The sequence below is a fragment of the Armigeres subalbatus genome, chromosome 3, assembly GCF_024139115.2.
Source record: "Armigeres subalbatus isolate Guangzhou_Male chromosome 3, GZ_Asu_2, whole genome shotgun sequence".
NCBI classification, from domain to species: domain Eukaryota; kingdom Metazoa; phylum Arthropoda; class Insecta; order Diptera; family Culicidae; genus Armigeres; species Armigeres subalbatus.
This window is the reverse complement of record NC_085141.1, coordinates 322,585,136-322,612,615: the sequence shown is the minus strand read 5'-3', so window position 1 is coordinate 322,612,615 and position 27,480 is coordinate 322,585,136. Positions and strand designations below refer to the sequence as shown.

General features: G+C 40.4%; 1 protein-coding gene and 1 long non-coding RNA gene across 6 annotated transcripts in view; one reads left to right on the top strand and one right to left on the bottom strand.

The window, feature by feature from the left end:
* The window catches only part of LOC134225484 (neuropeptide SIFamide receptor-like), a 734,184-nt gene that overhangs the window by 658,036 nt on the left and 48,668 nt on the right, over positions 1–27,480 (top strand). For all 5 annotated transcript variants that reach the window (XM_062705590.1, XM_062705591.1, XM_062705589.1 and 2 more), the window contains one exon: positions 11,936–12,042. In XM_062705590.1, the coding sequence (XP_062561574.1) occupies positions 11,936–12,042 (107 nt within the window). The remainder of the gene's footprint in view (positions 1–11,935; positions 12,043–27,480) is intronic.
* LOC134225486 (uncharacterized) lies at positions 19,838–20,577 on the bottom strand. Its single transcript, XR_009983258.1, has 3 exons — positions 20,358–20,577; positions 20,116–20,210; positions 19,838–20,041 (listed from the first exon to the last, which is right to left on the bottom strand). It is a non-coding gene; the product is annotated as an uncharacterized LOC134225486 (long non-coding RNA).

Below are 27,480 nucleotides of genomic sequence, written 5' to 3'. Positions count from 1 at the left end.
AATAAATAAATAAGAAAATGAATAAATAAGCTATGAATGAATAAATAAGTAAATAAATAATTAAATATGCAAAACTTATAAATAAAGAAGATAAATAAATAAATAAACTATAAATAAATAAATAAATAAATAAATAAGTGAATAAATAAATAAATAAACTAAAGTCGGAGTAAAAGCAACGAACAAAATAAATAACAAATCTGGAGACATCAACCAAAAGCTACTGAACACAAAATAAATATCACTCAAACACTACAAAAGTGGAGACAGACATTTATTTAATATTCAGACATTTATGACAACACAAAACATTTATAACAATTTTTTTTCGGGCTAAACCACTAACTGGCCCACCAAATGATCCATTGTGACCCGATAATGAACGGTCACAATCTTCCCGGAGTCGGGGTAAAAAAAAACAAAGTGTTTTTTTTTTCTTCCTGGGCTATCCTCACGAGATGCGACTACTGCTCTACCAGAATCAGTTACAATTCATCGAATGATTTTTCGTGCGGAGCAGAGGAGCTCTGTTCGATGAATTGTTTGATTCTAGTACAGTGAGCCTGTCCATCGGATGCGACTACTGCTCTACCAGATTCAGATTCAATTAGTTGAATGATTTGTCATGGAATCCAGAGGAACTCTTTTCAACAAAATTGTATGAATCTAGTAGAGTGAGTCTGTCCACCGTTTTCGCGGGTAGTACCAGGAATTGTCAAAGTCAGAGAAATAGTGGATTGAGTTGCTTCGATTGAATGGAGTGATTGTTCTATTGTGCGTCAGATTAAATGCGTTTATAGGCTACCGTCCCAATTGTTGAGTTCAACTACAAACTAAAATTCTCACCTCAACCTTCTAGCTGATTTTAAATTACCGTTGAGACCAAACTTTCAGCAACGTCTCCTTCATAATTTTCCGTCGCAAGCTTCGCCTTGGACAATAAACACTTATAACACTACCGCATTCATTCAAATTCATACAGCCATCCCATTCATACTCCCCAACTCATTCACACTTTCTCATTCATTCACTCCAATTTTCATTCAAACTTGACTTATTAGCTAGAGTTACGAACTATCTTATGATGGTAGGGCGCCCTATAACTAGTTTGTCATATTGTCACTCTCCTAGGATAGAGTGACTATGACTATTCGTTTCATTGAATTGGAATTATAGTCACTCAAATCAAAATTTCCAAGTACTCGCTTGCTTACGCAAGTGAAGAAAGGTTGAAATAACGATGAATGATATAATTCCTTTAAAAGTGTATCCACTTTAATCCGACATGGACACGGTTGTGTACGTACTCAGTACACATACCTATTGCTCGTTTGTTTACGTTCGTATACTCTGAACTCAACGACTAAGACGACGACATAATAGACAAACAAACTGACGACTAATGTTTACGAAACAGTTTCTTTTTCTATCTTTTTGGTAAGTATTTATAATATTTTTCTTTAATTTGTTTTACTATTCAGGTACTATTCTTATAGGTTTACTAGGAAAGCTTGACGATGACCAACAAAATGAAATGCGCATGATTTTAGCACAGGACGAATGACGAATAACAATATTATTTTGATCCATATCCACTGTTTACCCTGGTTTGAGATGAACGGCTGGCCAAATGCCGATATTTTTCCCATTCATGTCTTCGAGTTCGTATGAAGACGAACCAATTTTATTTACAACGCGACAAGGGAGGAACTGAGAACCATATTTCGAATTATACTTTTCTGCAGCATTGGAGGTTTCATGTTCTTTCGGTAAACGAGTTGACCAGTGACGAATGCCTTGGAAAATTGATGATGGCGAAGATTATAGTGACGACGAGACGTTTCGTGAGCTTTGTGGAGATTCTTACTTACAAGATCGTAAATACGAGTGAACATTTCCTTCCTTCTTTCAGCCTGTTGATCTGGGGAAAGATTGTCGTCTCGCCTAGTCAACTTATGGTCAGATCCCGTTTCCGAAAGTTCGTGGCCATGTGTAACGAAATATGGGCTGAATCCAGTAGAAGCGTGTACACTGGTATTTAGAAGCATTTCGATTTCAGCAGTTCGAGTGTCCCAGAGCCGTTGATCCTCCTTAACGTATGTGCGGATAGCGCTATTTATTGTGCGATTGACTCTCTCCACAGGATTAGCCTGGGAGTGATAACGTGAATTGAGCCAATGCGTTATCTTAAACTGGTTCAGTAAGCCTTTGAACTCTCCGGAGGTAAAGCAACTGCCGTTATCGGTTATTATTATTTCTGGTGCCGAGTTTCGGAGGATCCACTGCTCCTTTAGTATCGAACAGAGACTCGAACTGCTGATGCTTCTTACTGGATGAATGAGGGTCCACTTAGAGAAATAGTCTACTACAACTAGTATATGTTGATTGCCCCGACGGCTACGAGGCAGCGGTCCGATGTAGTCGGCAGATATTATCTGCCATGGACGACTGGCAATCCTCATGTTGCCCATTTCAGGAGCAACTGGTCTAGATGCAGGTTTTACTTCCTTACAGGTTCCGCAATCCTGCACATACCTACGGATTTCCCCTGCCATCTTTGGCCAGTAATAACGTTGACGGATTCTGGCTAGTGTCCTCTCATAGCCAGGGTGGAGAGTGGCATCATGGCAGTCCTTGAGGATGCCAGGAATTTCACTGACTTGTGGCACAATTTTCCACTCAAATCGCGAATCGCAAGGATGATCATGAGACGATATAAATTTGAAAAGCTGGCCACCTTCAACCTTGAAATCCACATAGTTATCTGGTTGACTAGATACCTTGCTTACCATGGAAGAATACCAGGGGGAAACGGAGGATTCAATTACCGACACCAGACTTCTAGACAATGCGTCGGCGACGACATTGTCCTTACCTCTACGGTGTACAACCGTCATGTTGAATTGCTGTAAGTTCAGTGACCATCGACTGCACCTGGATCCGACCTTCCATTTGGTCTTCAAAATATGCGTCAGCGCTGAAGAATCAGTGACCAGCGTACCCCTCGATGTAGCCGCGAAAGGCATCGATTGCCATGATTGCAGCAAGCGCTTCTTTTTCTGCGGCGTGGTAATTCTTCTGCGGCGTCGTGAGTTTGTGCGAGAAGTACGAGATGACTCGCTCGCCGCCCTCATGTAGCTGCGTGAGAATTCCTGCCACAGCGACATCACTTGCGTCGGTTTGAATTACGAATTCCTTCGTGAAATCCGGGCTCTCCAAAATTGGAGAGGAAATCAGGAGTTCCTTGATCTGACAGAAGGCTTCTTCGGCGGCCTCGTTCCAGTGAATCACCTTTGACTTGGTTTTCAGTAAATCACTCAATGGAGCAGTCACTCCGCTGAAGTCCACGATGAATCTCCGGTAGTAGTTCACCATTCCTAGGAATCTCCGGAGCTTTGTAATTGTTGTTGGCCGCTCATATTCGACAATGGGGCGTATCTTGTCTGGATTGGTTCGCAGACCGTTAGTGCTCAACAGATATCCTAGGAATGGGACCTCAGAGACTACGAAGCGTGACTTCTCCAGATTAATGCTAAGGTTGGCTTGGCTTAGACGACGTGCAATTTCAGTGAGGAGCTGTACGTGATGCTCAAACGTTTCTGTGACCACGACAATATCGTCGAGGTACACAAAAACGTAAGGTTCCAGTATACCATGGCCAAGAACGCTATCCATAAGTCGAGCCAGAGTGGCGGGACTATTTATGAGACCAAATGGCATTCTGGTATACTGGAACAACCCTTTGCCCTGCACACTGAACGCCGTATATTTTCTCGATTGTGGATCGAGAGGGACTTGTAGAAAGGCCTCGGAAAGATCGATCGTCGAAAGGAATTTCGCTTTAGGGAGTTGGCCAAGAATACGTCCAGGGTGGGGCAAAGGGTATGCATCACGCACAGTTCGCTCATTGATTCTGCGCGCGTCTAAGCAAAGCCTTACCTTGTTTGGTTTGATTACTGGAACGCAATTGAGGGACCAATCCGAATTGCTCCTCTCGAGGATCCCAATGTCTAGCAGCCTTTGCAGTTCAACCGCCACCAGCTCTTGGGTTTTTGGCGACATGCAATACGGAAACTGCCGAACCGGGGGCTGATTTTTCCATTCCTCCTTCAGGACTATTGTGTGTTGAGCTAGTGGAGTGAGAGTTAGACTGCCTTCTCGAGCAGGAAGAAATTTCTTCTTTACTTCTTCGATTAACCGCCTCTCCTCTTCAGATAGAGCGGGATCATTAGAACACTGTTCAAGGGTGGCAACGATTGCATCTTGTTCGTTCGAAAGCATGGTGGGTTGGATATGGAACTTTTTCCAAAAGTCCATTCCACATACCCAAGCAGCACAAGTCAAGTAAAACTGGTTGCAGCAACCTAATAGTGACTGAATCTGGTCACATATAAGTTATTGTGAATTATGTGCAACTTGTGTGCTGCTCGAGTATGCAGTCGACGGACAGATTGGCGACCACGAGAGTAGGAACAATCCGGATCCTTCCCTGGACGAAAAATGGAAGGTGCGCTTGACCGAGGATCTGCAGTTGGTTTCCGCTGGCGGATCGAAGCGAAACACTACGTGGGGGTTTGTGGAGACGCTTGATATTCAATTTAGTGTAGACTTTCTCACTTATTATTGTGAAATTACTACCGCTATCAAGCAGTGCGTGAATGTGGAAACCATAAATTCGGACTGACACATACGTACGGCTATCGTTCTCGTATGGGTACGTAATTTGACATATATCGGAGGTATCTGCGTACAGATGGGGTGAAGCTGACTCCCAGAAAGGCGGTGGAGTACGCTGATGGTTGGAATGAGAAATATTTACGCTTGTGGACCCTGCGGACGACGATTTTGGTTCGCGGCCGGTCCGTTTTTTAGACAAAAAGGGCAGAAGTCCGTAGGGAAACCTCGAAGACCACACGTACCACAGAAAGTTCCACGGGGTTGTCTACACATAACCGTGTGATGGCCGAATCTACCGCAATTGTAGCATGTGTTGTCCGGTGGAGGAGAATGGTTATTCACTACCTCTTCCAGGGTAAGTGATGGGCGTTGCTGCGCCCTGGACGATCCTGCTACGGGGAAGCTAGAAGCGATATTCCGCATTTGAGCATTTGAAGACTCAGAGTGCTGATTGTTTGGACGTTGGGGCTTGGTGGTAGAGATATATGGAGGATTAGATGGACCGCGATTGTTCCTGTTTGGGTTAAACCGTGCCGAAGACCCGACGCTCGCTGTCTGACTGGATCCATGAGATTCAGGCTGGCCGGACACGCTCTTTTGTTTCTTTTTCCCTCCTGTTTCTTTGTTGCTTACCGCTTGAACGGTTTTCTCCGTGCCGAAGACTTTGTTGTAAGCGGAAAAGTTCAAAGCGTCGAGTTTCTGACCAGCCGCTACTAGGGTCTCCAAGTCAGCGATAAGGAGGAAGGTCATCTGTCGCTTGTAATCCATCCTCATATTTTGTTGAAGAATTTGCATCTTTTCCACGTCCGAAATTTGACCACTCATCGTGCGAAATAGCTTCTCCATCTCGAAATAGAATTCGTGGAACGACTCGTATTTCTGTTGACGTCTCTGATAGACTTTCATCTTAATCAGAGCGTCAAGATCAGGATGCATGTACGTTCTACGTAGTTCGAAAACGAGATGTTCCCAGTTCATGAGCCGACCAGTGGAACGCTGGGACATGTACCATTTCAACGCTGATCCAGTGAACAAGTGTACCGCAGACTCGAACAACTCTATTTCCGAAATACACTCCGCTTGCGATAATGCCTGAACATGCTCCAGGAACTCATTCAATTTCAGACCTTGGTCATCCCCGCTGTACTTCGCTATGTTCCACTTGGAAACTGGCAGAGTATGGCGAGTTTGGTATGGCACTGAATATTGATGCACAGGATAGGGATTAGGAAATCGTGTTTGGCTAGGAACAGTTTGTGATGTTTGTGCGAACTGGGGGTGAAGGGAACTAATTGCTGGTCTGTTGGGATCTTGATTATTGGAAATCGGGAATGTTGTGTTCATAGGAGCATGGTTAAACGTATTGGCAGAGCTAGTTACTAGCGATGCTGTCCTATGATTTTGACTGCAATGACTAACTGATGGAAAAGGAATTTGGGGGTGTGAATGAGGCCAGGAGAATGAACTAAGATGGTGGATGGGATTTGGGTTATTTCCTCTGGAATGTTCTAAAGGCATATCACTCTCAAGCGAAGTTTGAGTTCCCACATCCTTCCGTTCCTGCGCTGTAGCTCAAATTCAAGATCTGCGATTCTGGCCTGCAGGGAGTGAATCCAGTCTAGATCGTCTTGACTTAAAACAGTCATACGACGAGTCGATGTGTTCTGTGTTTCGTCTGGATCTTTTTCACCCACCTGCGTTGTATTAACACATTCCTCATTCCCTTCTAAATTCTCAGTTATTATCGTTGACTTATTGTGAAGTGATTTAGTGCACTCTGGTTGAAGAATACTCACCAACTCTACCAGCACATTTTGTAGATTGCTGTGGAGATTTGGTGAGTCTTTAGCTGAGCTCAAAATCACTACTATACGAGCTCCCACGTGGAGTAAACGAGCAAGATACAACTCCCTATCATTTTCACTGCTAATCATTCCCCATTTTGTTTTCAGTTCGGTGAATTTCTTCATGCATGTCTTGATTTCCTGTTTCACCTCACCTTTTACAACACCTACTGTACCAGTACCTGACGTTTCCTTCTCTTTCTTGAGACTGTCTCGTAGCCATTTTCTTTTCTGAGTCAAACTCAGATTGTCGTCTATTGCAATTGATCGAGATTCAAGCTCCCAATCGAGTTCATCAACTTCAAGAAAGTCTACTCGCATGGTATGATACCATCCAATTAGTAGTTCGCTAGCTTGGTCAAAAGTAGGACAAGCAAAAGCCATTTTTGCTTTCTTTATTAAATATGAAAAAAAAATTGCAATAAATAATAAGTAATAAGTGTAAATACATAAATCTGTAATAAATAAATAAATAAGTGGTAAATAAACGTATCTAATAAATAAATAAATCTATAAACAACAAAAATAAATATGCAGAAATATGTTTACACTATAATAAATAATTAAATAAAAAGCATCTGAATAAATATATCACAGGAAACACAAAAAAAACACAAATAAAGTAGACTAACACTTTTGTTTCCTTTTGATAAATACGAAAATAATAAAATTTAACACACTATTTACATTGAAAATAGAAAAAATAAGAATTTATTCCGTCTAAGACGAATTAAGTACTGTCCATTTAATTCCACTAGTTAATTTCCGTTATCTTTGCAGATACGTATTTCGACCACAACTGTGTGGTCGTCTTCAGTGTCTTGTACTCGACTCGACTCGAGTCGAGTCGAGTACAAGACACTGAAGACGACCACACAGTTGTGGTCGAAATACGTATCTGCAAAGATAACGGAAATTAACTAGTGGAATTAAATGGACAGTACTTAATTCGTCTTAGACGGTTTAATACATTCCACTAAAAGAGCTTAATATATTTTTCTAAGAATTTATTGCTAGTTGACAACTTGTAACACTTGAAATTGACGAAGTTCCACATAAAGTACTCAACAATAAAGTGGCTTGAATTTTTAATTTGCAACTCAACTCAACACTTGAAACATGCAGCATTTACGTATTTGGTTATCATCACTCGCAACAATCCTCAATTTTTCAATCTCTGAGAACAAATTTTTGTCCACTTATTCCACCTGACGACCACGCGATTATTGAAATTAATTTAATTAATTGAAATTCTCCGGGAGACCGATTAAAAAAAGGGTTTTATTTCAGGCCTTGAAAGAAAACACTTTTTTTTAACTTATAAATTTTTAACGTTGAGCGCCAATTGATACTAAGTGAAACTTTGTGGAAACCGGTTGAGAACCCCTGTAATGGTATCACCATAGGAGCAGTGGTCCTCAACACGGTTTCACTTCAGGGTCGTTTTCCAACTCGATTCTCCCGGATATTTCTTCTACTAATTGGTGGCAAGGCGGAAGATACAAAACAAAATGGCGGAAACAAGATTTTCTTTACAGACAAAATTTAATGATAGACAAACAGTTAGGGTTTAGAGGCCATACAAAATTTATTTTAAAAGAAACGTTTCTAACTTTTGAATTATTGTTTATTGGATTGTTTGGACTTTCGTTGGGAGCTCACCGTTGCGGCCGTTTGTAGAGGTGGTCGACATGCAGGAAACACCGGAACTTCAGCAACATTTCATCTTCTTCTTCTTCTTCTTCGTCGTCGTTCTTTTCTTCTTCTGTTTCTGACTTCTTCACAAAGTCCTTCACTGTTCCCACACTTGACAAGGGAATCACTAATGTCCGTGTGTCATAAAGGCCACTGTAACGAAGGCCATTGTTCCGTGCCCGGGGAGTGGTACCGAAACGCACGCGCACTATGTAGAGTGGATTAATCAAGCGAGTTGCACCACCAACGAGCCAGACAACGATATATTCTTCAGCTCAATGTCTGCTCAACCACTCAAAACTTCATTCTGCAGTTTTCTCTTACACCACTTACTCGCTTGATTTCAAAATCCCGAGTACTATTCTGATTACTGCGATAATATAGGCGTTAGAAATTAACTTTAGATTCCGACAGTGCACTATTGTCTTGTTCTTCTTGTTTGTGGTGTTTTCACAGTAACCCGTACTAATAATTTTAACGTGTTAATTTTAAGTATATTGTATCTGTGGTTTAACACGTTTTAACGAAATTTTGGTTGGTAAGTTTTAACATAGTTTTAGCAAAACGTCCACTTTAAAAACTCTTTTAAACACCAACTTGGAACTTTCGCGGTTAGTTATATCGTTCTAACGGCGGTCTGACACACACTTCACTCCTCCGGGCGGTATAATCAATCAATCCCCACTCTATTGGGAATCCTCTTTTATAGCTTTTTCTCACGGTAGGTGACTCATCACTTTTGAATTATCATAACGACGACAAACAGTCTGTAGACGACGATGCAGATCCGATGATGGACGAACGATGGTATTACAGCAACAACAATCTTATACCTACACTCTCATGGGTAGGTTGATGTCTCATACTACTTTACACATTTACTCCGACATTGGCTGCATGCTAAGCCTTAACAATTAAAAAGTCCCTAACACTTGTTTCCACTCAATTGTTAATCAATTATAAAAAATAAATAAATAAGAAAATGAATAAATAAGCTATGAATGAATAAATAAGTAAATAAATAATTAAATATGCAAAATTTATAAATAAAGAAAATAAATAAATAAATAAACTATAAATAAATAAATAAATAAATAAATAAGTGAATAAATAAATAAATAAACTAAAGTCGGAGTAAAAGCAACGAACAAAATAAATAACAAATCTGGAGACATCAACCAAAAGCTACTGAACACAAAATAAATATCACTCAAACACTACAAAAAGTGGAGACAGACATTTATTTAATATTCAGACATTTATGACAACACAAAACATTTATAACCATTTTTTTTCGGGCTAAACCACTAACTGGCCTTCCCACCAAATAATCCATTGTGACCCGATAATGAACGGTCACAAGCTGTCAGTCGCACTGGATGTAGAACTTTAAGTCGACCCCTTGCAGTAAGCCGGGTGCTCAAAGCCCCATAAGTTAAAGTTGTAAAGTACTGGAGTAGGAATAGCGCAATTACCGGCGAGTACAAACATTTTTAAGTGCAGTGGTTCCGAAGAAATGTACCAACAGACCAAATTTTCAACCGTGACAGTTAAAGTTAGACCAAACAATAGGCAAAAAACGACCATATTTTCCCCCTGAGGAAGACACAATCCCCGTGTCGAAACGTTGGGTAAATAACATACTCGTTTTACTAAATTTAGACTGAGTAGCCGTTTTTTACTAAAATACAAAAGAAACAGTCGTCACACAAACAGTACAATAAAACTTCCTGTAAGTACAACTGAATACGGTGACGTTTCGGTCGAAGAATCACTGCCTGGGTTCAGTCTGGGTTCAGCCTGTATCGGAAAATTTATCCCTGACGGCATTAATTCACTGAAAAACTGATTATAGATATATACAATAGGTATATAATATAGCATATGAAATGAAAAATAATATTAAACATATTCATGATAAAAAGCAAGTAAAGTAAGAACTTATCCACATAAAACGAGAGTAGATAATATGTATTATTTAATGACATAACCAAATGATGTACTAAAAGTATCGTATAACCGCACTCGAAATCCTTCTTACGTTTAATGATCAAACGCTTAGTTAGCATCGACAGGACCCTCTTCTTGTAAACAAATTTAATATTTTCCTACTTAAAATTATGTTCGTAAGTTGCAAACAGTCGTTGAACTTGAAATGAATATTACTCGCAAACAAGATCTGCTGAGCCCTTACTGCACTCCACCACCAATCACCATTAACAGCAACTGTGTGTCTTAATTGCTTGACCATCAATTCCAACCCAACATCTGAAGCAAAAACCACATCTGAAGAGCAAAGCAGCATCCAAGAAGTACCAGCAGCAGCAGCACCACCATTCAACGCCCGCTCGGAATAATAAATTCTATTTCCCGTTTTAATTTGATGTTTTATTGCTGGGTTGGGCGCCAGGATCAGTCAGGCAGGCGTCCATCATCTTCGCCTCGTCATCACCGGGCTGAGCAAAAGCTCGGCGGATGAATCCTTTTCCGACAAAGTACGGCACGCCACCCGTCATCGTCTTCCCTTTTCCGTTCGTTGCTGCGGAAATTGTGCACTTTCGTGGTCAAGTGCGTATAATAATTAAAAGCAGAAAGCAGCGTCCGTTATTTGCTGGTGCTTATTTATATTTGAAGTACTTCTCAGTTCGATGCTTTAAAGTGCTTTTCACTTTGTTGTACTTCCACTTGATTGCTTGGCAAGAGTTTGAACCATTTATAATCGATTCCAATATGTTTCAACAAATATAATCCGTACTTGGGATGAGCATCTGCTTATGATCAAATTCCATCCGAATCAAAAACGCCATCTGGGGGAAGCAAAATGCGACTAATTTTCTTGAAAGCGATATAATTATAACACGCTGCTCGCAGCATTTTCACAAGCACAATTTGGCAATATGTTTCCCAAATGAGAAATACCATTACCATAATCATTAAAAGTCAATTTGCAAGTACGTATCTAAAAGATAAAATCTAGAAATACAAGACGCCCTTTTTTGCTAAGATCAATGAAACGACTTCCACGTTCATGCCCGTTTCAACAAACCGTGTCATACTGTTCGCCTTACAAGTATCTAGTGTAGCATTTACTATCAAACAAGAGCAATAGACACGGAATCCCTGGAACACTCCCACTGTAATCCCACCTAGAAACAATGACCGCCCTTGTTCTGACAATAATCATAAGAGAAGTGCCAGTGTGGTGCTTCTATTTTTCCCCCGCCAGCCCACTCTACAGCAGTCATAATGGTCGGGAGCGGGATTACCACTCTCGTTTGTCCTGGAAACAAAAATGTTCCATTCAACGGTCCTCTACATTCTGTATCACAATAGATCTGGGATTTTTGAAGCTCTACTGATTGTCTTCATCGCTGTCGTAGTCATCATTCCTAGACAACAGTTCACTGTACAGGACTTCCTTCCGCGGGGCGGTATGTCGGTATTATAGATAAAGACAATAACCAGAAACTTCTCAATCTGTATCGTATACAATGAGAAACAAGTCCTGATTATGTTCGTTAACATATTTGAGAACATATTTTGTATAAACAATTATAATTTTATCAGTCGTACTAATGGAAACACATCTGTATGCAGTTTTTGTGTCTGATATCAATAACGATGGCGCTTCCCGGAAGCGGTAAAACTAGCGAAGCAACACTCAATTTCTCGTTATGAACAGACTTTTCACGGTTTATTTTTTCTATTTCTATTTCCAGGCTGCCACTTCTGTTCATGACGGTAGCGTATTTCCAAATTGTGCGGGTGCTGTGGCGGTCTGACACCATCCCAGGCCACCGGGAGTCCCGAGCGCAACCCTACGGCAGTAAGTAGTAAATATATTGCAATGATGATGGGTGTCGTGTGGGTGGGCTGCAACATGTTCTATATTGAGCTATTGTCGATTTGGATACAGAGAAAGTGATTTTTTAGAGGAAGCACTCTGCATGGTTTTGAAAAGCTTGCAGTGGAAGCTTATCGGTGTAGGGTCACTGTTCCAGTTCTTCGTTCCATAGATCCTAAAATTACCTTATCGGAATTAAATCCGAATTGGTTTGATTCTTATTTTTGATGTTTGTTTTCACGGTAGCAAAAATATTTCGAGAAATTAGTGATTTTTTCCTTTTGAGATTAAGTTAATTTGTAACCGTCTGATGGAAAATGGAATTGTTCCCTTTATTAGGTATTTAAAAACAAGTAACAGAAACGCCCATGCCTGGTTCATTGGCTGACATCTAGAGGTGTGCGCCGTCGTCGATAATCTTTGAAACCTCGCCAGCGCCGGATCGGCGTGCAGTTATTCTAAATCTGTCAATTCTCTGGTCTATCATTTTTCACACCGCACGGTGGCTAAATCGTGTGATTTAGCGTAATGGCGTCTTCGAGACATTTTATCAGTAGGGGAACTAGGTTTAAAATGTCAGCTAATACGAGCCAGTCAGTCAGCTAATACGAGCCATTGCATTTTCTGGGTTAATAGGCTAAATTAAGTTACAAAACTGATGGCAGCGCCTTAACGTGTTTTTAGATCAACAAATTAAAAATAATAGTCAAGACATCTACAATAAAATTTTTAAAAATAAATTTGTTTTTATCCGCCTTTTGATAAAATTTAAGCCTCCGTTCCCTTAAGGATTTTCCACTAACATTTTTGCACATGTCTGGAAAAACAAATTAGTAGAGTTCAGTGCGTGTTGGCTCTTGTTTCGGACGGTACAACGATCACGCGATTTGCCGAAATTTTGTGTTTTGCATTGCGCGGTCAGTTCAGTGCGAGTTGGCTCTTATTCCAGACGGCAGAACTATTGCGCGATTTGCCGAAATTTTGTAAAATCCAGAGAAACATTTGCAAAATCCAGGTTACTTTGTCCTCCTTTGGACGGTTCGTAAGTAAACTGATGAATATATTTAATTATTTTTTCAGGATATACTGTTATTGCCAAACGCTCTATATTGTTGAATAGAGCTCCCTATTATTCACCTTACCCACTAGCACAAATTTTCCTTCCCGAGACATCTATGAAGGTAGTATCCCTAGCAGCACACATGTTCCATATAGGTTACAACAACTCATATGTCACCAGATTTAGTCACAATCAGGTTGCTGCAACCATTTTTGTCTGACTAGTGCTGCTCGGGATGGGTTCCCTGCATCTTCACTAGTAGTTGTTGAACTAACATTCCTTCCCTTCCTTCCGTGATTGTAAGGACGTGGCCAGGTATACAACTGCTACTGTATAGGAAAAGGTACTAATCCCAAGTACCAATTTGCGACAATATACAGTAGATTGCTCAATTGAGCATTGTATAGCCACCCACGATTTGTACAATCACATATGCTATGCTATGCTATGCTATGTCTGGAAAAACAAAGTTACTAAAAAGTTAACTTTACTACATTTTTCATAGAAAAACACACATTTTAATAAAACCTCTGCATGCAGGATAAAACGCTCCCATCTGATGTGCTTGACTATGGATGTCATAGTTTAAGAAGGGCGTGTGCCAATAATAATTTATTTCAACTAAAAAGTTCCGGAGACGAGCCAGCCTCGGGCTGCAAGTCTCCTAAATAAAGACAAAAAAAAAATTAAAAAGTAAAAAAGTAAGAATTGAAAAGTGAGAAAATAAAAGTGAAAAGTGATGAGTGAGAAGTTATGAGTGATGAAAAGTGAGAAGTGAGAAACAACAAGTGAGAAGTAGGAATTGAGAATTCCACTAAAAAGCCCTCAATAGTTTTATAATCAATCGTGAATTGTAAGCTGAGATTTGGGATATGAGAACTGAGGAGTGAGATGGGAGAAGCGAGAAAAAAGAATGAGTATTGAGAAGTGAGAAGCGATAGGCAAGCAGTAAGAAGTGCGAAATAAGATGTGATCAGTGAAAAGCGAGAAGCAAGTAGTGAGGTGAGAAGTAATAAGCGAGATACTTTGTGTGAGAAATGAGCAGCAAAAAAGCATGAAGAGGAATATGACAATTGATAAATGGGATGTGAGTAGTGAGAAACGAGACGTGAGAGGTGCAAGGTACAAGGAGTGAAATTGCAGAATAGAGAAGAAAAAAGCGAGAAGAGAGACGAAGAGAGAGTAGTAAACAGTATGGAGACTGCTCAAAATAGAATTTTTTTTTCAGCATAGATTTTTGGGCATCCAAGAAAATCCCTGGAGTAAGAGCTAAAGATCTACAAGCGTAGTTGAAGATCAATCGGACTGTTTCAATTATGGCACATGTCCTTCTGGATGTGTAGAATATATGAGCCAACGTAAGAGATTCTGGGTCATTCAAGAAATTCCTGGAGTTGAGCCTTAAGATCTACACGCGACACTAAAGATGTATCGGACTGTTTTAAATGTAGTACATGCCCTTTTGGATGTGTACACGTAAATAAATTTAATATTATTTATTATTAAGATTTCTAATACTTTTTTGCCAAAACAGGCACTTAATGATATGTATAAGAAAAAACTTATACATCGCATTAGTCACATACATTCCAAAACTTATACTTTTCATTTACTTATGAATTCATTAGGTGGCATAATGAAGAGTATTTTCGAGTATTTTATAAGAGAAGTATTTTCGAATGGTTTTTTGCCATAACATATAAGGTTATTTTTTTACGTGTAGAATAGAATAAGTCAACGGCAGAGGTTTTCGGTCATCAAAGAAATCCCTGGAGTTAGATCCTCAGATCTACAAGCGTAACTAAAGATCAATCGGACTGTTTTAAATGTGGTACATGCCCTTTTGGATGTGTAGAATAGAATAAGTCAACGGTGGAGGTTTTCGGTCATCCAAGAAATCCCTGGAGGTAAGTCCTCAGATCTACACGCGTAACTAATGATCAATCGGACTGTTTTAAATATCGTACATGCCCTTTGGATGTGAAGAATAGAATAAGTCAGTGGCAGAGGTTCTAAGTCATCCAAGAAATCCCTGGATTTGGGTCCTCAGATCTACACGCGTAACTAAAAATCAATCGGACTGTTTCAGTTATGGCACATGTCCTTTTGAATATGTAGAATAGAATGAGCCATCGTAAGAGATTCTGGGTCATTCAAGAAACCCCTGGAGTTAGGCCTTAAGATCTACCCGCGACACTAAAGATATCTCGGACTGTTTTAAATGTGGTACATGCTTTTTTGGATGTGTAGAATAGAATAAGTCAGCGGCAGAGATTCTTGATCATCCAAGAAATCTCTTGAGATTGGCACACAGGTCTGCACGAGTAACCGAAGATAAATGCATCGATTTTAAATGTGGTACATGCCCATTTTTAATTATGGAATATAATGTATCTACGGCATAGGTTGACGGTTATCCACATACATACCTAGAGCATGGCCTTAAGATCTACTACAAAACAAAAGAGAATTGCCGTTTGTGGTGCATAGGCACAGGGCATGTATCATATTTAAAATAATCCAATTGCTCTATGGTTACTTATGTAGATCTAAACGCCTTATTCCAGGGATTTTTTAGACAACCAAGAATTCATACTTTGGACACATTCTATTCTATGGATCACAAAGGACATGCTCCATAGTTGAAACAATCCAAGTAACCTTCGGTTCGGAATGTAGATTTAAGGCCTTATTCCAGGAATTTCTTGAACGACCAAGAACCTATGCTTGGAACGCGGTCTATTCTATGCATCACAAAGTGCATGTAGCATATTTGAATTAATCCAATTGATCTATGGTTACACATGTAGATCAAAAGGCCTGATTCCAGGGATTTCTTGGATGGCCAAGTATCCATACTGTGAGCACATTATGTTCTGTGCATCACAAATGGCAGGTGCCATATTAAAAACAAACCAAGTAACCTTTGCTTACGTATGTAGCCCTAAGGGCTTATTCCAGGAATTTCTTGGATGACTAAGAACATATGCTTGGAACGCTTTCTATTCTATGCATCACAAAAGGCATGTACCATATTTGAAACAATCCAATTGCTCTATGGTTACGCATGTAACCATGTGAAATAATCCAATTGCTCTATAGTAACGCAGGTAGATTTAAGAGCTTATTCAAAGAATTTCTTGGATGACCAAGAACCTATGCTTGGAACGCGGTCTATTCTATGCATCACAAAGGGAATGTAGCATATTTGAATCAATCCAATTGATCTTTGGTTACACATGTAGATCAAAAGGCCTGATTCCACGGATTTCTTGGATGGCACATTATATTCTATGGATCACAAAGGGCAGGTGCCATATTCAAAACAATCCAAGTAACCTTTGCTTACGCATGTAGACCTAAGGGCTTATTCCACGAATTTCTTGGACTACTAAGAACCTTGGCTTGGAACGCGTTCTATTATATGCATCACAAAGGGCATGTACCATATTTGAATCAATCCAAGTAATCTTTGATTCCGTTTGTAGACTCAAAGGCCTATTCCATGGATTTCTTCTACATATAGCAAAGGGCATATATCACATTCGAAGCAGTCCGATAGATCGTTGGTTACTCATGTAGACCTATAGATCTCACTCCAGGAATTTCATGGAAGCGTGACACATGTACCGTGAACAGAAAATCGTGATTTGGCTCTGCAATGCACAAGATTACATGCGCCCATCAAATAAGTTAAAGAATAAACATATCTTGTCATAATTCTATAGTTCTGGTATTAATTTAAAGTTCATTACTTGTACTTTGTTTTGCATATGAGATTGACTGCCACAATATGCCCATTGTCAAGTTGCAGTTAAATCAAATATGACTAAAAAATCCAATAAAACTGTTATAACTTTTTTATTTCTCAAGTTTTTAAGTCACAATAGCCACCAAACATCGGAAGAAGAAGAAATTGCCAAAGATTTTTTTAAATCCCGTGGATATTCCATGGAAAAAATCCGAAAAAATATTGCACCGCGAGAATTCCAAAGGATTTCCCGACAAAAAAATCATCGAATTTCCATGAAATTTTTGAAGGAATCGCCGAAGAAATCCCGAAGAATTTGCCGAAGAAATTTCGAAGAAATATTCCCCGAGGTTATTCTGAAGAATTGACCGAGGGAATTTTTAAGAATCGGTCGAGGAAACTCTAAAGAATTTCCTGAGGAAAATTCAAGTAATTAGCAGAGGAAATTCCAATCTATTAGCTGGGGAAATTTCAAAGAATTTGCCGGAGGAATAGCGAAGAAATTGCAGAAGAGATTTCGAAGAACATCTCCAGAATGTTCCAAAGAAACTGTCGAAGATATTTAGAATAATTTCCCCACGCCCTAACTCAAAAGATTAAAAATATACACTTCCTAAAAAAATTCCACCCTAATGGCAACTTACTCCAAAAATTTATCTATTTTTGTAGATAATTTCTTCTGAAGACGTCAAAACTTAAGGACTGATGTTTTCCGAGTTGGCAAAAAAAAACCTATGCATACAAATTTTTACGTCGATCGGTTCAGAAGATTCTGTGCCTATAAGGTTCAGACAGACAGAAATTCATTTTTATGTAGAGGTAACGGCTCAAACCTTGGCCCATTATGCTACGGTTGAGCACATTTATCGTTATAAATCTTCATATATTGCATTTCCAACCAGAATTATTCCACCAGCTGGCTTGGTTACATTTGGTTTTGACGCCAAACAGCAAAATACGACGATGTATGTCCGCAATATCTCATTTAAACCAGCGAAAGTCTCGAGAGAAATGGACAAAAGGTCGGCATCCTTGTCCCTATCAGGTGGATCATTTTTCAGCCCACTTAGGACGAGTGCTTGTTGATTTCGAACATACGAAAGATAAAAATGGGTTGCTGTTTATAGTACCAGTCATTTTGCTTGCGTTGAATAAAGGCAGCATGCAAACAAATAGAGAAAATCAAATCATCTTATCAAGCGTGAATTCTAATTGGTTGCATGTAAAATACTACCACACTGATTGTGAGAGTGCGTTTTGGATTCCCCCAATAGCACGCTTACCAAGGACATGCTAACGAAAATACTATTATATGAATCATTTATTTCCCATATTTCCAAGTGAAGAAGTTTAGAAAAATGAAAACTGTATTAAAAACTGCAATTGCAAAAAGGCTACATGTTCTAGCCCTCATGTTGTGCCTTCAAACAAATTGCATACGTTAATTATTGGCTGCCGCATAATTTTGAGATTTACTGCTAGTTGAAACCATGGCAGTTGTGTTGCTCTCGCTCTCGCGATACTCTCAAAGAAACTTTTTTCCAAAACGTAAACAATGCTTTAGGTGGAAATGATGCATAACGCACTACTGAAGAAAGTCAATTGTAAAACTTATTCTAGGCAATTCCTTGCTTTGTACTGTGCATAAACAGTTATAACTGTGCCAACTACCTGACATTATTACACAATTATTCATAAATACAATTATTGGATGCTTGTTTTAAACTCTGCCTGCATTTAAGTTTCATGATTGGTACGTGCGTTTGATTCCACTCCTCTCTATATCGATCAGCTGTTGTGAATCCTCTCAAAACTCTCACGTGTTTTAACTTCCCGAGTTGAAAGAATACTTTTTCGGTATCATTGTACAGATCAGAATACTTTTTGCAAGCAATAATAGATCTAAATTATGATGAAGGTTTTTGTCAAGTAATTTGACTTGAAATTATTCTCATGAAATGTCGTTGAAAGTTTATCTAATGACACATACGATCCATTGTATCTTTCGATTATTAAATAAGAAAATGTTTGTACGATTCGTGCGAATGATGATAACTAAATATTCATACATTAATTGAATCATTTATTTGCGAAATTATGAAGAAAATGGTGTATCGAACCATGAAAGGTTGATGCTTGAATCGGGTTTGTGGAAGCCGTAAGGTAGGCAATTATTGCTGGTATCCCGGATAAAAAATATAATTAAAATATCATAAATTTTACTGTAACAACACCATCTAAAACAAAGGACTTACCATTAAATATAATGGAATTTTAACAATAAAATCACATTGGAAATAATGGTTTTCCACGATAAAATGAATGGTAAATGGGACTTTTACAATAAAAAAGGGGGTTGTTATGTATCTTTACAATAAAAAAATCGAAAATTTTCCATACATTTTTCGGAGCAAAACAATTAATTCAACGGTTCTCGAATGGGACGATTTAGAGGGACAAAACAATAGAAAATAATGTATGTTAAATGTTTTCTCTAATTTTTTTTTATTGTTTTACAGTAGAAATATAATGAAATTTAGAATACATTTTACTCTAATATTACAATAGAAAAACAATACAACTTTATGTCCTACAATTTATTTTATCGATTTAATTTTATTTCAGTATAGGCTTAATGTTCAATCAGTTAAAATTTAATTTTACCTTAATTTCATTTCAATGTGATTCAACAATAATTTTAATTCGAATTTAATTCCAATTTATTTTAATTATATTTCAATTTCATTTGAATTCAATTTAAATTTTGTTTTAATTCAGTTTTTGTTCGATTTCAAATTAGTTTTCATTCAATCCAAAATTTAATGTGTTAAGCCCCAAACGCAACATAACGGAACGGCGACGGAAACGGCAAATTTGACAGAAAATATATGATATAACTGTAAAATTTTCCATTTCCGTCGCCGTTCCGTTGTATTGCGTTTGGGGCTTTAGTATTGTTGTTTGGCGCTTTGCTGTTACTTAGTCACTGATGCATTGACGTTAAAATCAAATGCGCCGCTGATGTACCTCGCTATACTCGCTGAGCACGCTGTAATTTTAGCCACCAGGAAAGGGAGCGTCTCCTATAGGACTTATATATGATTTGTTTTTTCTTGAGTGGGTGAATCGAATTTAGTCGTTTTCTCTAACACATCAGGTTATGTATGAACCTGTAAAAAATGTAAATTATAAAAGCATGTCAGTTTTCTTATAAAAAGTACTTCGAGAAAAAAGGAAAAGTTACCTGTATCAGTTATTATTGTATCTAATTGGTAAGATAGGCCAATTATAGCTGCCGAACGATATTCAGTCTTACGTGGTCTTACCATAAGCTTCCTTCTGAAAAAGAACAAGGATACATGTTAATAAAAATGCTCCGAACTGCTTCGGCGGTGGAAATTAAGAACCCCTTCCTAAAGGTGCTTTAAAAGGTTCTCTAGCACCAAAATCATCCGGTATTATGATGTTAACATTATAGATACTCACCACGATACAGCAGCCTATGATCCGCCGCTTGCCCACTCCCAGAATCCGCAATGAAGGGACACTTCCTGCACCACAACATCAGTTTAATTTTTTATTCCACTAATCATAAACAAAACGTACACGCTCAAATAAATCCAGCCAATCTCCGAGTAAAATGATATGCAAAAGTTTTTGTTCCTTTTTATATTTTTAATTCAACCTGGTCATAACATGAATATTTCAAGACCTGAAATAAAAAGTATTTATTTATAAATCGATAAAACTTTTTTTTTTAAATTTAATAATTGAACCTTTTGTTACTATACTGTATTCAATTGTTATTTCATTAATACAACAAACAAATTAAATCTTTAAAAATTATATAATTTTTTCTTCAAGATGGATCTTCTGATCACCCAGTTAGAATACTTATATAATATATTTAGTTTTGGAATGAGCAATACAAAACATAAGCGGATAATAAAAACATGATAGAATGTATTGGTAACAGTTAAATTTATTGTGCATTTAAAGTAAGCACAATAAAAGATTTTTATGGCCGTGAAAAAACTACAATAAACGTACAATAGATTATTTTGTTTACCATACAATCTATTGTACTCCAATGGATTATGCCATACGAGGTACTGTAAATTTTTATCCGGGGTTCTGCGAATAAAAACGATTATATCGTGATTCGAGAAAAGCATCATTCACAAACTACATGACGTTTTAGGTTGTGGAAGGGTTATTATTTATTCAGACTAAGGCCGAAGTGGCCTGTGCGGTATGTAAGAGTCTTCTCCATTCGGCTCGGTCCATGGCAACACGTCGCCAGCCACGCAGTCTACGGAGGGTCCGCAAGTCATCTTCCACCTGATCGATCCACCTTGCCCGCTGCGCACCTCGCCATCTTGTGCCCGTCGGATCGTTGTCGAGAACCATTTTCACCGGGTTATTGTCCGACATTCCATCCATTGAACGATGGATGGTTCTCCCAACAGCTGATGCAACTCGTGGTTCATTCGCCTCCTCCATGTACCGTCCGCCATCTGCACCCCACCATAGATGGTACGCAGCACTTTCCTTTCGAAAACTCCGAGTGCGCGTTGGTCCTCCACGAGCATCGTCCAGGTCTCGTGTCCGTAGAGGACTACCGGTCTAATGAGCGTTTTGTAGATGGTCAGTTTGGTACGGCGGCGAACTCTATTCGATCGAAGCGTCTTGCGGAGTCCAAAGTATGCACGATTTCCAGCCACTATACGCCTCCGAATTTCTCTGCTGGTATCATTTTCGGCAGTCACCAGTGAGCCCAAGTACACAAATTCTTCTACCACCTCGATTTCATCACCACCGATGCCAACTCGCGGTGGGTGGCTCACATTGTCTTCTCTTGAACCTCTTCCTATCATATACTTCGTCTTCGACGTGTTGATGACTAGTCCGATCCGCTTGGCTTCCCTCTTCAGTCTGATGTAGGCTTCCTCCATCTTCTCAAAGTTACGTGCCATAATATCTATGTCGTCGGCGAAGCCAAATAGCTGGACGGACTTATTGAAAATTGTGCCACTCGTGTTAATCCCTGCTCTTCGTATTACCCTTCCAAAGCGATGTTGAATAGCAGACACGAAAGACCATCACCTTGCCGTAACCCTCTGCGGGTTTCGAAGGGACTCGAGAATGCCCCTGAAACTCGAACTACGCACATCACCCGATCCATCGTCGCTTTGATCAACCGTGTCAGTTTATCCGGAAATCCGTTTTCGTGCATTAGCTGCCATAGCTGGTCCCGATCGATTGTATCATATGCGGCTTTGAAGTCGATGAATAGATGATGTGTGGGCACGTTGTATTCGCGGCACTTCTGCAGTACTTGGCGAATGGCGAACACCTGGTCCGTGGTGGAGCGTTCGCCCATAAAACCCGCCTGGTACTGCCCCACGAACTCCCTTGCAGTTGGTGCTAGTCGACGGCATAAAATTTGGGAGAGTACCTTGTAGGCGGCGTTCAGCAATGTGATTGCGCGGTAGTTGCTACAATCCAGCTTATCGCCCTTTTTGTAGATGGGACACACGACACCTTCCATCAACTCCTGCGGCAAATCTTGGTAATGACCCAGTGCAGCGCTCTAGCCAGTGCCTCACCACCGTGTTTAAATAGCTCTCCTGGTAGTTGGTCAACCCCAGGGGCTTTGTTGTTCTTCAGCCGGCCAGTCTCCTCCTGGATTTCCTGAAGATCCGTCAAGAGACGCTGCCCCTAGCTGCTCTTCCGTTGGGAGTGCCACTTCCAGCTGCTGCGCGTATTCTTGGGCTAGCCTACCGTCTTGTAGCCGCCCAATATTAAGCCGCGGCGTCCGACTTCGACGCGTGTTGTACACCGTCGAGAGTTTTGAGCGCAGGCAAACTGCAACGAGGTAGTGGTCGGATTCAATATTCGCACTGCGGTAAGTGCGGACGTTCGTGATGTCGGAGAAGAATTTACCGTCGATTAGAACGTGGTCGATTTGGTTTTCCGTTTCTTGGTTAGGTGATCGCCTTATGGCCTTGTGGATATTCTTGCGTGGAAAGAAGGTGCTTCGGACTACCATTCCGCGAAGTTTATGCATCGTTGGCCGTTGTCATTCGATACGGTGTGCAGACTATCCGGTCCGATGACCGGTCTATACATTTCCTTCCTTCCTACCTGCGCGTTCATGTCACCGATGACGATTTTGACATCCCGCAGTGGGCATCCATCGTATGTCTGCTCCAGCTGTGCGTAGAACCACATAACATAAGTGGATCTTCGAACAAAATCCCTATCAAAAAGTTGACCCCCTTTCGGTGGGCCAAAACTGTTATAACGAGCGTCGGGAACTGTTGCGTTACGTAGTTTATTAACATAACCTGAATATGTGGTTTCTGAATGTACCCTTTAAACGTCAGTTTCATTCACACGCACATCTAATTCATTCTGTTTCCGAATACGTACCAGAGCGGATGTGATTAATAAAATCGATTCAATTAAACATTTTCGAAGCAGTTTATTTATTTGATGACCAAATAAAACATGGTGTCAGAAGTGATTACGAACTAGATTGTTTTTCTGGCGTCATTAAGATATCGCGGAAGTGTATTGTTGAGGAAAAGTTCGGTCCGAGCGGCGAGGAAATCATTAGTAGCGGTGATCGCGAAACAGTTGTGCGGTAAAAAGCAAACGTGTTTGATCCTGTCTACGACTATATTTTATCGATCTCGTGTTGGATTTGAGTGTTTTCCCGGAAGTGTGATTTTTTTTTTCAAGATGAATGCTGAACAGTTTGCCCAGTTTATGGAAATGCAGAAGCAGGCGATGACGGCGCTGATTAGTTCAGTGAAAAGCCAGCCTGCAGCACCTGCAGCGCCGGCAGTTGGGAATACAGCAGCATCGTCGGTTCCTCTACCGCCTCCACTCGAACTGGAAGGTGACATGGAACAAAATTTTGATTTTTTCCAGTCCAATTGGAAAACCTATGCCAGTGCGGTTGGCATGGATGCGTGGCCAGTGACACAAAACAGGCAGAAAACGAGTATTTTGCTATCGGTAGTCGGAAAACAAGCGTTGAAAAAGTATTTTAACTTCGAACTGACCAATGCTCAGCAAGATGATCCGGACCTTGCGTTAGTGGCAATTAAGCAAAAAGTTGTGCGCGAACGTAATAAGTTTGTTGATTGGTTCGATTTCTTTTCGATGATGCAAGAAGCCGAGGAAAGTATCGACAATTATTTGTGCCGAGTAAAATCTATTGCGAAGTTGTGCAAGTTTGGTGCCTTGGAAGAAGACATGATAAAGTACAAGCTAACCACATCGATCAGGTGGTTGAAGCTCCGTTCTAAGTTGATTACAACAAAAAAATTAACGGAAGCACACGCTATAGACCTGTGTCGCGCGGAAGAAATTACGGAAAGGCATCCGGTTACCGTCGGTCAGCCCAGTGCGGAAGTAAATATGGTGAAGAAGATGAAGTGTAAATTTTGTGGTGGCCGGCATGATTTTTCTAAAGGAGACTGTCCTGCACTCGGCAAACGGTGCAACCGATGCGGTGGGAAGAACCATTTCGAGAATGTATGTAAGGCAGAGCAGAAGAAAAGTTAAAGAAAAGTATCGGGTGAAGAAAGTGGAAGAAGACAGTAACTCGATTGTGAATCAACAGGGAAAGTGAAAACCCGGATTCGGACGATAGTGAAAGTGTGTCCATCGGCAAAATCGTCGATAAGTCTGGCATTGGAGGAAATGTTTCGGCGGAATTGGAGTTGTGTCTCGCTGGAAAATGGCGAACGGCACGATGTGAACTAGATACCGGTGCCAACACTAGTCTTGTTGGGCGTGAATGGTTGGAAAGTATCATCGGAAGCGACACAATTGGATTGCTACCGTCAGCTTACCGCCTTCAGGGTTTCGGTGGCAGCAACATACCCGTGCTTGGTCAGGTGAAAGTTCCATGTCGGAGGAAAGACCGTAAGTACAATCTTATTTTCCAAGTGGTCGACGTGAAGCATGGCCCACTTCTTTCGGCAAATGTTTGTCGCATCTTGGGCTTTGTAAAATTCTGCAACACGGTGAATTTCACTGCACCAAAGACTGAGCAAGGATTGCTGAATATTTATCGTTTGAAAGCTCAGGACATCGTCAAACAGCATGAGGATGTTTTCCACGGAATCGGGAAATTTGCAGGAGCCGTATCTTTGGAAGTATGCCCTGATGTTCCACCATCAATCCAACCACCTCGCAGAGTGCCGATTGCATTGCGAGGAAAGTTAAAGGAGGAGTTGGGGATCCTGGAACGCGATGGTTTGATCGTTAAAGAGACTCAGCACACCGAATGGGTCAGTAACATCGTGCTGGTTAAGCGGAAGGAGCAACAATGCGACTCCATTCGTATTTGTCTTGACCCAATTCCTTTGAACAAAGCGCTTAAACGCCCCCATCTGCAGTTCACCACTATTGACGAAATTTTGCCTGAACTGGGAAAGGCGAAAGTTTTCTCGACGGCAGATGTACGAAAAGGATTCTGGCACGTAGTATTGGATAGGAAAAGCAGCCAATTAACAACATTTTGGACTCCGTTTGGCCGTTACCGTTGGATTCGCTTGCCGTTTGGGATTGCTCCAGCCCCGGATATCTTTCAGATGAAGTTACAAGAGGTGATCCAGGGACTGGAGGGGGTGGAATGTGTTGCTGACGATTTTCTAATTTATGGTATTGGGGAGACGTTGGAGGAAGCCTTAAAAAATCACAACATCTGCTTGGAGAAGTTGTTGGTTCGCTTGGCTGAATGTAACGTTAAACTGAATCTCAGTAATCTCAAATTATGCAAGACTTCAGTAAAATTCTACGGTCATGTATTGACAAACCAAGGCATTCAACCTGACGAGAGCAAATTGACAGCAATCAAACATTTTCCGCGACCAACGAATCGAAAAGAACTTCACCGGTTTATAGGCATGGTGAATTATCTCAGCCGTTTTATACCAAATTTAAGTGCAAGTTTCACCGTTCTCCGTCGGCTGATTTCGGAAAAGGAAGAATGGATTTGGTCTGAGAAAGAGGACGACGAGTTCAATCGTGTCAAAGGGTTGGTAGCTGACACACGCACCCTGCAATATTATAACGTGAACGAGCCGATAGTTATTGAGTGTGACGCTAGCTCATACGGCTTAGGCGCGGCGATTTTCCAGAGTCACGGAGTCATCGGATACGCTTCGCGCACTCTCACTCCGACCAAGAAAAATTATGCGCAGATAGAAAAAGAGCTGCTAGCAATTCTATTTGCTTGTGTGCGGTTTGATCAGCTAATTGTAGGAAATCCTCAAACAACCATCAGAACTGATCACAAGCCGCTGGTCAACATTTTTCAAAAGCCATTACTTTCTGCACCACGCCGTCTACAGCACATGCTGTTAAATCTACAACGCTATCGATTGCAACTAGAGTTCGTTACTGGAAAAAACAACGTGGTAGCTGATGCGATTTCGAGAGCCCCTTCCAGTGAAAAGCAAGCCGACGACACCTTTGACAAACGCAATATATTCCATGTTTTTCGAGAAATCGAGGACGTAAATCTGTCTAGCTTCTTGAAGGTCAAGGATGAACAACTGAATGAGATCATTGAGGAAACGAAAGCAGATCCGTCTCTACAGCTTCTTGTGCGATTCATACAGAATGGCTGGCCAGCGTCGATAGACAAGGTTCCAGATAGTGTTAAAATCTTTTTCAAGTACCGGAATGAGCTTAGTACTCAGGATGGTATCGTCTATCGCAATGAAAGGATTGTGGTGCCATATTCGCTACGACGGAAGTTAACTAGTAAAGTTCATGTGAGCCATAATGGGATAGAGGCGACTTCAAAGCTGGCACGTGCCAATTTCTTTTGGCCTGGAATGAACGCCCAGATAAAGGAAGCTGTTTCTCAATGCAGTATCTGTGCCAAGTATAGTCCGTCTCAACCTCCGGCACCGATGCAGAGTCACCCTATTCCAGTGTACCCATTCCAGTTGGTATCAATGGATGTCTTTTTCGCAGATTACCAAGGAAAAAGTCGCAAATTCCTTGTAACCGTTGACCATTTTTCAGACTTCTTTGAAGTAGACCTACTGAAGGATGTGACACCAAAGTCTACGATTTCTGTTTGCAAGTCCAATTTTTCGCGCCATGGTAAACCGCAGCAGGTCAATTCAGACAACGGTACTAACTTTGTAAATGGAGAGTGGAAACAGTTTGCGAGAGATTGGGATTTCTATCATTCTACATCAGCACCACATCATCAACAGGCTAACGGAAAAGCGGAAGCAGCAGTGAAAATAGCAAAACGTTTGTTGAAGAAGGCGGAGGAGGCAGGGAGCGATTTTTGGTATGCACTGTTGCATTGGAGAAACGTACCAAACAAGGTTGGTTCGAGTCCAGCAGCACGTTTGTTTTCTCGAAATACTCGCTGTGGAATACCAATGTCTGCCAACAATCTGAAGCCGAAACTGGTGTCCGGAGTTCCGGAGGCGATTGAAGAAAGAAGAAGAAAAGCAAAGTATCAATATGATCGAAAGGCGAGAAATCTACCACAGCTGGAAACAGGATCTTCAGTGTACGTGCAGCTTAACTCAGAGACATCCAAGAAATGGACACCTGCAAC